At 36.9% G+C, this 14128-nt stretch overlaps 1 protein-coding gene across 4 annotated transcripts in view; it reads right to left on the bottom strand.

Annotated features, from left to right (window-relative positions):
- The window catches only part of DNAAF4 (dynein axonemal assembly factor 4), a 63668-nt gene that overhangs the window by 19373 nt on the left and 30167 nt on the right, over nt 1-14128 (bottom strand). For 2 of the 4 annotated variants that reach the window (XM_020881230.2, XM_020881232.2), the window contains 2 exons: nt 10992-11250; nt 379-524 (listed from right to left, as the gene is read on the bottom strand). In XM_020881230.2, coding sequence (XP_020736889.1) covers nt 379-524; nt 10992-11250 — 405 coding nt within the window. The remainder of the gene's footprint in view (nt 1-378; nt 525-10991; nt 11251-14128) is intronic. The other 2 variants (XM_020881233.2, XM_020881231.2) reach the window with 1 other exon arrangement.

The raw sequence follows: 14128 nt of genomic DNA, 5'->3' as shown, positions 1-14128 counted from the left end.
TTAATTGTAATAACATAGTTATAATAGATTTACAAATCTTTTCTTACCACAACACACTTAGTCCCAAAGTTTACACATCTATTATGGAAAATTATGTATTTAATAAAATAAATGCACATGCAGCAGATTATCTCCTAGAATAAGCAACAACACTGACTATTAAATCAATGTTTTCTCATCAGCATTCTGAAGCCAAAAAAAAAAATAGATCCTGCAAAATATATTTTTCTCAAAAAGAAACATCAAATTTTTTCATGAACTAATATCTTTAGCGCAATGAATACTTTAAAAACTCAGATCCAGGAAGTTTCAACATATGAAGTAAAAAATTAAGTATTCTCATTTGTGGTCACTGTAACTAACAGCAAGTGTACCAACCTCCTCTTCTTCTGCTACTTGAGATTCCCGGAGAGCTGTCGGGAATACTCGAGGAGTAAAACTGATTTTAATACTGCCAACAGAGCGAGGAGCAGGAATACTGTCTTCCTTTAACTTCTCAAAAAATATATTTTCTGAATTTCTCCCTTCAAAAACAATATTAGCAATTAAGTTATTTACCTCTTATTTCCTAGTTAACAATCAAACAGACTTTTAAGACAATAACCCATTAAAATTACTTTTAAAATCCTATACAAATAATCCAACCATATTTTCTAGAGGAAGGAATGTAAAATTCCTCATTGAAATTACGGAAGCTAATTATCTGTTCTTTAATCAATAACTTCAGCTACTTTTCTGGGGTTCTCTTTGTTAAACCACACAGAATCTAACTTACATTCACTATAGAGGACGGCACTCTTATAACCTATGTCAACTCTACAGGAGGGTACCTAGGCAAAGTCATCACTTTCCATAAGCTCCTATAGCAGTATCTTCTATAGGCTTCCTGATAATGACAGAAAAGATTTTCAGCTATTAGAGAAAGCTAGTGGGAACAGGTGAAGAGTTATGATGAAAAGCTACACATTTGTACAAAGGCAGTTAGATATAATAACTGTTCAGTCAATATAAGAGAAGATATTCATCTATATGTTAGAATATAAACTATATAACTAAAAGGAAGGAAAGGTACTAAAAAATGAAAATATCAAAACTGATCAAAAACTATTTTCTACAAACATGACAGAGAGTTTGTATCTTTGATATAAAATGAACACATATAATTAAGATATAAAATTTCCTCTTTAAAGAAAAACTGAAAAGGGCCTGAATTGACATTTCAAAGGGAGGAAAGAGGGGATGGGGAAGAAAGAATAAGGACTCAAACTAGAAAGTAACATCAACAAAAATTTAAACAATCCCTATAGACGGTTGTGGTTGGGAACGCTATCATCCAGTGTCCTATCAATCTTTCCCTCTTTGTTTAAGAGTAGGTGTAGTTATATGCCAAACCTGACACAGCAGAATGTGAATATAAGTGGTGTATACAATTTACAGATCACCATTTTTTGCAGTGGACATCTTTCCCCATCCCACTGGCTAAAAAACAATGCCAACTGCATTATCCACCTTGGACCCAGAGATGGAAGTCAAATAATGGTACAACAGATGTTGCCCCACCAGCATGGAAGGCCCTGTGGAACAAAGACATCAATCAGGCCTAGACTGATGACCATTACATAATAAGTATTAGATAACATTCAATTTTGATCTTATTTGATCTATGACTTTGTGTGCTGTGCTGTGCTTAGTCGCTCAATTGTGTCCACTCTTTGTGATCCCAGGGACTGCAGACTGCCAGGCTCCTCTGTCCAAGGGGATTCTCCAAGCAAGAATACTGGAGTGGGTTGCCATGTCCTCCAGGGGATCATCCTAATAGATGGATTAAATCCAGGTCTCCCACATTGCAAGCAGATTGTTTACCACCTGAGCCTCCAGGGAAGCCCAAGAATACTGGAGTGCATAGCCTATTCTTTCTCCAGGGGATCATTCCAACCCAAGAATTGGACTGGGGTCTCCTGCATTGCAGGCAGATTCTTTACCAACTGAGCTAACAGGGAAGCCCAATCTATGACTTTGGACCTCTTATTTCAGTAATTGGCTTGACCCTACCTAATACAATGTGTCAAGAATTTTATACCCAGTATACTACTATTCACTTATGAAGCCAGGAGACATTCCTAGATATTTAAGAACTAAGTAAATACACCATCTAGCCATCTTTTCTGAGTAAATTACTCAAAGAAATGTACCAGAACATGGAAAAATAAAATTAAGAACTCAGGAGTGGAAAACTTGAGGGTAAAAATGAAAAATGATAGCCTGTTGTTGTTGTTGAGTCACTAAGTCATGTCCAACTATCTGTGACCCTATGAACTGCAGCATACCAGGCTTCCCTGTCCATCACTATCTCCCATAGTTTGCTCAAATTCACGTCCAATGTGTCAATGATGCCATCCAACCATCTCATCCTCTATTGACCCCATCTCCTCTTACCCTCAATCTTTCCCAGCATAGGGTTTTTCCAATGAGTCAGCTCTTTGCATCAGGTAGCCAAAGTATTGGAACTTCAGCTTCAGCATCAGTCCTTCCAGTGAATATTCAGGGTTGATCTCCTTTAGGATTGATTGCTTTGATTTCCTTGCTCTCCAAGAGACTCTCAAGAGTCTTCTCCAGCACCAAAACTCAAAAGTATCAACTCTTCACTGCTCAGCCTTCTTTATGGTCCAGCTCTCACATCAGTACATGACTACCAGAAAAATCACAGCTTTGACTATAGAGACCTGTGTCAGCAAAGCGGTATCTCTTTAATACACTGTTTAGATTTGTCATAGCTTTCCTTCCAAGGAGCAAGCATTTTTTAAATTCATGGCTGGAGTCACCATCCACACTGATTTGGGAGCCCAAGAAAATAAAATCTGTCACTGCTTCTACTTTCCTCCTTCTATTTACTATCAAGTGATGGGACCAGATGCCATGACCTCAGTTTTTTGAATGTTGAGTCTTAAGCCAGCTTTTTCACTCTCCTTCTTCACCCTCATCAAGAGGCTTTTTAGTTTATCTTCACTTTCTGTCACTAGAATGATATCATCTGCATATTCTCCCAGCACTCTTGATTTAAGCTTGTGATTCATCCAGCCCAGCATTCTGCATGATGTACTCTGCATAGAAGTTAAACAAGCAGGGTGACAATATACAGCCTTGACATACTCCTTTCCCAACGTGAAACAAGTCAGTTACTGGTTCTAACAGTTACTCCTTGATCTGCATACAGTTTTCTCAGGAGGCAGGTAAGGTGGTCTGGTATTCCCATCTCTTTAAGAATTTTCCATAGTTTGTGATCCACACAGTCAAAGGATTTAGTGAAGTCGATGAAGCAGAAGTAGATGTTTCTCGGGAATTCCCTTGCTCTCTCTATGATCCAATGAAAGCTGGCAATTTGATCTCTTGCTCCTCTACCTTTTCGAAATCCAGTTTGTACATCTGGAATTTCTCAGTTCACATACTGTTCAAGCCTAGCTTGAAGGATTTTGAACATTACCTTGCTAGGATGTGAAACGAGCACAATTGTATGGCAGTTTGAACATTCTTTGTCATTGCCTTTATTTGGGATTGAAATAGAAACTGACCTTTTCCAGTCCTGTGGTCACTGCTGAGTTTTCCAAATGTGCAGGTATACTGGCTGTAGCACTTTCACAGCATCATATTTAAGGATCTGAAATAGCTCAGCTGTAATTTCATCACCTCCTCTAGCTTTGTTCGTAGTAATGCTTCTTAAGGCCCACTTGACTTCACACTCCAGGATGTCCGGCTCTAGGTGAGTGATCACACCAACATCATTATCTGGGTCATGAAGATCTTCTTTGTATAGTTCTTCCGTGTAATCTTGCCACCTCTTCTTAATATCTTCTGCTTCTGTTAGGTCCATACCATTTCTGTCCTTTATTGTGCCCATCTTTGCATGAAATGTTCCCTTGGTATCTCTGATTTTTTTGAAGAGATCTCTAGTCTTTCCTATTGCTTTCCTCTATTTCTTCCTCTTGTCCTGATCACTGAGGAAGGCTTTCTTGTCTCTCCTTGCTATTCTTTGGAACTCTGCATTCAGTTAGGTGTATCTGTCCCTTACTCATTTGCCTTTCACTTCTCTTCTTTTCTCAGCTATTTATAAGGCCTCCTCAGACAACCACTTTGCCTTCTTGCATTTATTTTTCTTGGGGATGGTTTTGGTCACTGCCTCCTGTACAGTGTTATGAACCTCCATCTATAATTCTTCAGGCATTCTGTCTACCAGATATAATCCCTTGCATCTATTTGTTACCTCCACTGTATAATCATAAGGGATTTGATTTAGGCCATACCTGAATGGCCTAGCAGTTTTCCCTACTTTCTTCAATTAAAGCCAGAATTTTACAATAAGGAGCTCATGATTGGAGCCAGTCAGCTCCAGGTCTTGTTTCTGCTGAGCGTAAAGAGCTTCTCCATCTTCAGCTGCAGAGAATAAAATCAAACTGATTCCAGTATTGACCATCTAGGGATGTCCATGTATAGAGTCATTTCTTGTGTTTTTGGAAGAGGGTGTTTGCTATGACCAGTGTGTTTTCTTGACAAAACTGTTAGCCTTTGCCTTGCTTCATTTTGTATTCCAAGGCCACTCCATGAATTTCTTGACTTCCTACTTTTGCATTCCAATCCCTAATGATGAAAAGGACATCTTTTTATGGTGTTAGTTCCAGAAGGTCTTCATAAAACTATTCAACTTCAGCTTCTTTGGCATTAGTGGCTGGGGCATAGACTTGGATTACTGTGATCTTGAATGGTTTGCCATGGAAACAAACCAAGATCATTTCTGTTGTTTTTGAGATTGCACCCCAGTACTGCATATTAGACTTTTTTGTTGACCGTGAGGGCTACTCCATTTCTTCTAAGGGATTCTTGCCCACAATAGTAGATATAATGGTCATATGAATTAAATTTCCCCATTCCCATTCATTTTAGTTCATTGATTCCTAAGATGTCAATGTTCACTCTTGCCACCTTCTGCTTGACCAGTTTCAACTTACCTTGATTCATGGGCCTGACATTCCAGGTTCCTATGTAATACTGTTCTTTACAGCATCAGACTATACTTTTAATACCAGATACACCCACAACTAAGCATTGCTTCTGCTTTGGTCCAGACTTTTTATACATTTGTAAATTTTTTAAAAATTCTCCCTAATAATTGGAGGACAAAAAAATTATGATGGCTTACAAAATATTTGCAACCATATGACAATGAAAAAACAAGATGTCAAGACTTGATGAATGCATTAATGTAGTATTTAAGAGAAAAAAATTACACTTCATATGCATGAATTAAAAGATTCAAAAATTAATGCAAACAAATTATATAAAAAACAGAGAAAACTCAAAGAAACTAGGAGCAGCCAAATAAAAATACACACAGGAATTAATGGAATAGAAAACAAATAAACAATAAAAGAATCAACACCACCCAAAACTGCTTTCTGGAACAGGCTAATAAAATTTGCAAAATGCTGCAATAATTGATTAAGGAAAAATAAAATAGTGTTAGGAACAAATATATATTTTTTTCAGGTTATTTTACATTATAGGTTACTACAAGACATTGAATACAGTTCCCTGTACTATACAGCAGGTCGTTGTTTTTCTATTTTACAAATGCTGCTGGTAAATTGCTTCAGTCATGTCTGACTTTTTGCAAACCCATGGAACATAGCCAGCCAGGCTCCTCTGTCCATGGGATTCTCCAGGCAAGAATACTGGAGTGTGTATTTTACATACAGTAGTATGTATCTGTTAATCCCAAACTCCCCCTTTCTTTCTCCCTCCACCACCCCTCACTAAAAAATTTTAAAAGTATTTCTTATATGTAGAATCGACAACAAAAAATGGAACTCATAGTTACAGAGAGCAGATTGGTGGCTGTCAGAGATGGGGGTTGGGACGTGGACAAAATGGGTGATGGTGATCAAAAAGTACAAACTTCTAGTCATAAAATAAACAAGTCCTAGGAATGAAATGTATAGCCTGGTGACTATAGTTAATACACTGTACTTTATATTTGAAAGTTGTTAAGAGAGTAAATCTTAGAAGTTCTCATAAGAAAAAATGCTATAACTATGTAAGGTGCTGGACAGATTTACTAGATTTACTGTGGTGATCATTTACAATATATACATGTATTGAAACATTATATTGTACATTTAAAACGTAATAAGTCAGTCACATCCAAATTTTAAAAAAGACTTTTTAAAAAATTATTTCCTTTCCTGTTTCTCCCTTCTCTCTTCCTAATACTTCTACTGTTTGAATGTTGGGACAATGTGGATGTATGCTCTAGTTGTTTCATCTGTTCTATTTAATCACATTAACTTATCTGCTTATTTACTGCTCTCTGGCTGTGTCAGGTCTCAGTTGTGGCACCCGGATCTCCGTTGTGCTCTGCGGGAGACTCCATTCTGGAGCATGGACTCTGCAGCTGCAGGGTGCAGGCTCCAGAGAGGGCGGGCTTCAGCAGTTGCAGCGTGCAGGTGACCCGGTGGTGGGACACAGGCTCCAGCGCAGGTGGGCTCAGGAGCTGCAGCGCCCAGGCTTAGCTGCTCTGCAGCATGTGGGGTCTTAGTTCCCCAACCAGGGATCGAACCTGTGTTCCCTGCATCGCAGGACAGATTCTTTACCACGGGACCACGAGAGAAGTCCCATCTTTTCTATTTTAAAATCTCTTTGTCGTGTTCTATTTTCTGGAAAAAATTTACTATATTCCAACTATCTGACTGAACATTTTATACATTTTAAATTTCCAAACTGATTTTTTGGAAAATTCTTTATTATAGCCTCTTGTTTTTGCTCAAGGGTTAAAATATGTTTTCATCTCTCTGAGGACATTAATTATGGTTCTTTTTAAGTTTTCTTCCCATTCCTACTTGTTTCATACCTAGTTGTTCCAAGTTATATTTTTGTTTGGTTGTTGGCTATCTGTTCATATTAAAAATGCTAAGTATAAATATTCTGACTGGAAGTTCTGTGTACATGAATCTGAAGACTGTTGATGAATAAACTTCAGCATGGTGAATTAGTTGGGCCATTAAAAATGATAAGGCTTTTGCATCCTAGTTGGCTTCCCTGTAAAGGAATTGTTCAATCTGCATCCCAGGTGCACTGGGTTCACGCATGCATATGGCAAAGAGTATAGGACTTGAAGGGATCTCTTGAATCAGTATTTAGATTTTCATAATGCAGACTTTCACTCAATCTCTGTATTTTCAGAGCAGAATCTCATTGAGTCCTCAACTGTACAGAAAGTAAACCTCCAGCTGTCTGCTGTGGTAGGGGAGGAGAACTGGTAAGCAAAGTCTTACACACTTTCAACCAACCTTATTTTCTCCAGACTTATGGTTGCTCCTACCTTTAGAAGTACCTAGTTCTACCAAGTTGAGAATGGAAAAATCCACATGCTCTGAAGTCTCCTCTTTCCCTCTACAATGCTTTTAGTAGCTTAGCAAATAAGATAGCTTAGCACCACAAAATTAGTTCAACACAACAGGCTGATACCAGTAACTGACTTCAAGAGTTTATCCCTTTTAAACAAAGCTCTTCCTAACAAGACAAGTAAGTCCCCGTAGTCATGTTAACTAATTAATGTTCATTGATTTCACTTTCCCTTATAAAAACAGACATAAAGACCCTCAAATGAAACCACTTGGGGGATGGCCTCACTATGTCTGGCCCTAAGCACTACTGTGGAATAATAAGAATTTGGGGAAATCATATACACTTTGATGCTTTCATGCTTAAAAATAATAAACATTTTTTCCAATTTTATTGAGAAATAATTCATGTACAATAACTGTACTTATTTTAAAGCATATTAAATGAGTTCTGATAGATGTACATACTCACAAAATCACAATCAAGAAAGAAAATCTCTATCATCTCTAAGAGCTCCCTATAGCTCTGTGCAGTTCATTCCTTCCTTTTTACTCCTAGTCTCAGGCAACCACCAATGTGCCCTCTTGTCTTAAAGCAGCAGTTAGGACCTCCAGTATAATGCTGAATGAAGCAGTAAAAACAGACATGTTTGCCTTACTCTTCAACCTTAGGGGCAAAATATGCATTATTTCATCAGTAAATAGGATGTTTGCTATAGGTTTTTGTGTAGAAGACCCTTACCAGATCAAGAAAGTTTCTAGTCCTAATTTTTAAGCAATTTTTATTATTAATGGGTGTTAGATTTTGTCAGACGCCTTTTGAAACAATCAGGTTTTTCCTTTAGTTTAGTTAATTATACTGAGTGATTTTCCAAGGCTAAATCAACCTTGCCTTCCATTAGCCATTTCCAGCAGTCAAGATTCTCTAGGATACATGAAAAACAAACACAATTAAAGTGGTTTAATCATACGTGGGTTTGTTTTTCTCACTTAACAAGTTTGAAGAAAGATACTCCAGCATGATTTATTAGCTCTCCAATGTCATTAATGTCCCAAGCTCCTCCTTCTTCCCTGTTCCATCACTCTTAATGTATGGCTTACCTCTTAATGATCTCAAGACGATAGCTGTCCTGGCATAGATCTTCATCTTAGGTAGAAAAAGGAAAGAGGAAGCAAGCAAAAAGGAACCGGGGACACTTATCTTGGAAAAGTAATACTTTTCTATAAATCATTAGCACATTTCTATTTCAAGAGTCAGAGCTATGTCATTTGGCTGCATGTCATACAAATGTATGACAAGTGACATACATGTGTCAAGGTACATACACATATGTGTGTATGTGTGACACATATACATACAAGTGGCATGCATATACAAGTGACATACATGTGTCACTAGGCTACAACAGAGTCTGAGGGAGCTGAAGGTGAATTTTGTTTTCCTTTTTTCTTTTTTTTACTAATTTAAAATTACTTTGAAAAATGATTCATTCACTGTTTGATCCTTAATTTTTTTCCATTTTAAAATAAAAAATTTCAAATATGTACAAAAGTAGACAGGAAAGAATAATCACCATCATGCATTCATAAAATGACTTCAATTATCAACTCATGGCCAACACAACTCATCATTACCTCTATCCACTTTCACATATACAGTATTTTGAAGCAAACTTCAGACACTGTATTTTTTTAATCAATAAATATTTCAGTAGTCACCTCTACAAGATGAGGACTTTATAAACCTATCTATAATATCATTATCACATGTAAAGAAAAAATATAATTATTCATTAATTTCTTCAAATATCCAACCAACAGTCAAATTTCCCAAAGTTAAGTTTTTTTAGCTGGACACATTTCTTCTGTCCCCCACCCCCAAGTCACGATTCTTCTATCAGTGAAAAGCAGAGTACACATTGAGTAGGCAAGCTACAGTACCTGCCACGCCATCTGTATTCCATATATACTACAAAAGTAGCTTGTCTAAACACTGTTTCTGGGGAAAATAATACAATATGCTTCCTATAGTTAAAATGCTATCAAATGAGCATTTTCAGTTAACAGTGACATTGAAACAGTAGTATTAGACTTTTTAGGAGCGGCCAAGTTTCCCTCTTCAAGAGGTCTAACTTTACCGACCAATGAGATGTTTGTGAATTTTTTAAAAGCGGTTATGTACAAATCCCAGCTAACTGAAGATATCTGTATCTACAACAGTATATGTTCCTTGAAGGCACTGGCCACATGTTTAGTCATAAATGTATATTCCATAACTCCTAGCACAGAGGAGATATGCAGTAAATAAATATCTGTTAAATGAATGAACAAGATGGAAGAAAGTAACCATATTTGTCAGGCATCTGTAATGACAGTATTGAAATAAGGGGGGCGGGGGGGAAGGACTTCCAGAATAAAACTTAAAAAAAAAAAAAAGGTGACATGTATTTTTTCCCTCTACCATGTTTAATTTCCCTTATATCCACAGATGAATTTTTTTTAAGCATCTTCAGGATATCTCATACCTATAAAAGTATGTTGGGGTGCAACAGTATTTAAAAACAATCAATTTGCCTAGCAGTATTTGAAATTTGGAAGGAAATGTTTTCAAATTCTCTAGCTGTATCAATATTTTACTGAAATGGCATTAAAGGAGATAGCATAGTATTTAACTGGCACATCAATATTAAACCATATAAATATATATAAATTTAATAATGGCTATTGCTTACTATTCACTATAAATGACTTTTTAACATGCTAGATCTCACTGTTATAGTAGTAAAGACATATAGCCTTTGAAAAGAACACACGTTTCAGAATCAGACAGATCTGGGTTCAAATCCTACAGGTTTGCTTACTGGGTAGTTGCTTATCTTTTCAAAACATGTTTTTCCTTTAAAATAAAAATAACAAAAGAAAACAAAAAAGAATAACAGCACTTACTCCAAGTGCTATTGTGAGAAATCAGTGATACAATCAATAAAATTACCTGGCATACAGTAATCACACAAGAAATAGGAAGTCACTATTATGTAAGATTTTACTACAAAATGTTCCATTTAGTAAACATAAATAAGCCCAAAACAAAGTTTAATATTCTAATATCAGATAAAAACAAACTCTTAGTTTTCAATAAAGAAAAATGTCCTCTCACTTATTTTTGAATATACCAGAATCAAAAGCCAGCAGAGTTCTTATCTGTTAACACCTAAATCTGCTTATGAGTACTTGCTTTCCTGAGTTACATGAATAAAAGACCTTTTAATGAAATTCCTAGTTTCTTATCTCTAAAGAAATAAATGAATATTCCTGGTACTGCTAATTCACTCCAAGTCTTACCGTACCTGAGTTAAACACATAATTAATAACACTTGCCTAAAAGTCTAAAGAAAGCATGTGAGTAAAAACAATATTGAATCTTGGCTCATTTTATTATGAAAACTTAATTACTTTCTGCAAGAAGTAAGTCTTTGACCTTATTCTCTGTATTATAGTACATCATACAGTAAAATAATAACCTAATACTGTGGACATATTCACACACACACACACACACACACACACAAATGACATACATACTTCACTAACATGACTCACTTTCCCAGAAACTGTTAATCACCGTACCTTTTGTGGCAAGATTTTTAGATGCTGAATTCCCAGTAAGACATTTATGTTTTAATTTTTTTCTCTCTTCTTTCATTTGCTTTTCTTGATGATATAATTTTTCTTCCCTCTGAATTATTTTAAGTTCTTCCGCTTTTCTTTGACATTCTTTCCAGGCTTCCAATTCTTTAGTTGCTTTTATCCGTTCATTTTCTTTCATATCTTCTATCTTTTTCCTCTCTTCCTCTTCAATCTGTAAAAATTAAAATTACCAAATCCTTTAAAACATATAAAAGCAACATTTTAAAAATAAGAAACTCATTACAATAATTAGTTACGTTCACCTCTAAACACTTGTCATTAAAACTACAGCAATAGTTAGCAATGAATAAAGAATTAAAATGGGAAAGGCAAATGATTCAGTAGAATGCTCAACAATCTGGGTGTCACTGAACACATATCTTAGTTTCAGGCTTCCCTGGTAGCTCAGGTGGTAAAGAATCTGCCTGCAACACAGGAGACCCAGGTTTGAGCCCTGCGTCAGGAAGATCCCCTGGAGAAGAGAATGGCAACCCACTCCAGTTTTCCTGCCTGTAGAATTCCATGGACAGAGGAGTCTGGCAGGTTACAGTTCATGTGGTCACAGGGTCGGACATGACTGAGTGACTAACACACACACATTGATATGTTCTTGGGCAGTCACTTTCCCTAGCCTCAGTTTACCTGTATGTAAAATATAGGCACACATTCAATTACATGATATGTGAGAGTTTGGTTAAAAAAAAAAAAAACAAGAAGAAAAATTTGTTATTCTGAAAGTTAAGTCACTTGTCCCAAAACCCTTACATATACACAAATATATATATACAAACATTTGGCTTTCAAAAATACCAGTCTTTCCTGTCTTAGGACTGAAGTTGCACTGACGTTCATCTGAGGAATGAGGAAATAAGAACGGATACAGAAAGCAGAACTAGGGAGTTCTTCTCTGGTGGGTGGAAATGTTTGAACTTTGAATCCTGCTGTCAACTATGTTCGCTGCTGCTGCTGCTAAGTTGCTTCAGTCGTGTCCGACTCTGTGTGACCCCATAGACAGCAGTCCACCAGGTTCCCCCATCCCTAGGATTCTCCAGGCAAGAACACTGGAGTGGGTTGCCATCCTTCTCCAATGCATGAAAGTGAAAAGTCAAAGTGAAATCACTCAGTTGTGTCCGATTCTTAGCGACCCCATGGACTGCAGCCTACCAGGCTCCTCCGTCCATGGGATTGTCCAGGGAAGAGTACTGGAGTGGGGTGTCATTGCCTTCTCCCAATTATGTTTGCAGTAACAGTTATTTAAAACTTCCACATGAAAAGCTAAATATCAGATGGATCTGAAAGCAATACATTGCTCAGTTGTGTGCCAACTTTTCTCCCTTTCACAAACTTCATTCAGTCAAGTAAAAAAAAAATCTGTGTAACAGAGTAACTGATTAGTATATACGATTGACTTCACTTTTCTAACTTCGCTATGGTAACAAGTATTTCTCACCTCTATCCTCTAGAGAAGCAGTGTCTAACAGAACTCTTATCAGAGGCAGTAATGTTCTGTACTACCCAGCACATTAGCCACTAGCCACTTGTGGCTAACGAAGCACTGAAAACGTAGCTAGCGTGACTGAGGGACTGAACTGTTCATTTTATTTAAGTTTCATTAATGTAAATTTAAATTAATTTACATTTAAATAAGACATCTGACACAACTCTAGAATGACATGCTGGGAAGAAATTTCTAAGAGGCTGAATTATTTTAGGATATGGAATTAAAACTATAGGTATGAAAACTATGAAGTACCAAAGAAATACCTGCATGAGTCAATACCCTCCTCTAGAGACAGTTTTTTGGTCTTTTTTTTGCCCATTAAACTGTGAAACACTGACATTTAAGTAAATTTCACAGAGTACTAACAGAAGCTTCTTTTCTTGTAATCCCAAAATTGCTTCTTAGACCTAAACTAAGCACACAAGATACTAACCACCACATGTCCTAAGTTCAGAGAGCTGCAGTGAGCTGTCAACAGGCTGGACCAGGACAAATCTGCACAGGGCAATGAACCAGCATTTACAGGCCTCACAACCGGTCATGATGAACAGTCAGTATTAGCTATAGGTAGCCACAACCTAAAAGATGATGACAACTTCTCCTAATTTAGTAATATATTTGCCTTTTCCCCCCTCCTTCCTCCCTGCTCCAACACGTGGAAGGAGGAATAAGTATGTGAAGAGTCAGAACACCTTCACCCCTCATAATTCCTGTTAAGCAAATTTTTACAAGTTTTATAAACGCACAAACTAAGTCTCAGTTACCAAAAACAAGACTGTTGTTACAACCAAAAGTAACAAGAAAGTTCTGTTATGCCAAGATGTAGTTAAGGGAAATACGAGTGTGGGCAGCCACACATGCATGCTGCTGCTGCTAAGTCACTTCAGTCATGTCCAACTCTGTGCGACCCCATGGACTGCAGCCTACCAGGCTCCTCCGTCCATGGGATTTTCCAGCCAAGAGTACTGGAGTGGGGCGCCATTGCCTTCTCCAGCCACACATGCATATGTACATACAAATATATATGTATATATAATGTATAATAGGCTGTATTGCAAACATAAAAGTAGTCCTCAGGGATTAATGGGGAAGAGGAAGAATTACAAAAGGCATCAAAGAACAGGTCACAGAATGAACTGGAATGAAAAGAAAAACATGAAGAAGGTAATACCTTATGAGTACGATCAAGAGAAAAGGGAGACTACCTACAGCAAAGAAACAGAGATTGACAAACATTAAATAATCCTTGAAGGTCTTATTTTTTAAAAAATGCAATCGGAGGAACATACCATTTAAAGGAGGAATGTGTGGTAACAGAAAAATTCAGAAAGCTAGAAAAATAATCACCTTACATGAAGAACTGGATTTTAAGTCCCTTGTACTGCTCAAAAAAGGATGCCATATAGCCTGGGATATGAGTTTAATATAGACAGCAAATGTAAGTAACTGAATAATGAGCAGCTTCTAATCAAAATTCCTGAAGAAGGGGAAACCTATAATTATTTCAATCTGGAATGAATCTCTGGTTTACCAAGGTGATGTTCTTTAT

Source organism: Odocoileus virginianus, chromosome 6 (assembly GCF_023699985.2).
Source record: "Odocoileus virginianus isolate 20LAN1187 ecotype Illinois chromosome 6, Ovbor_1.2, whole genome shotgun sequence".
Lineage (NCBI taxonomy): Eukaryota > Metazoa > Chordata > Mammalia > Artiodactyla > Cervidae > Odocoileus > Odocoileus virginianus.
The sequence above is the reverse complement of the archived record's forward strand: the minus strand, read 5'-3'. Positions and strand labels throughout refer to the sequence as shown.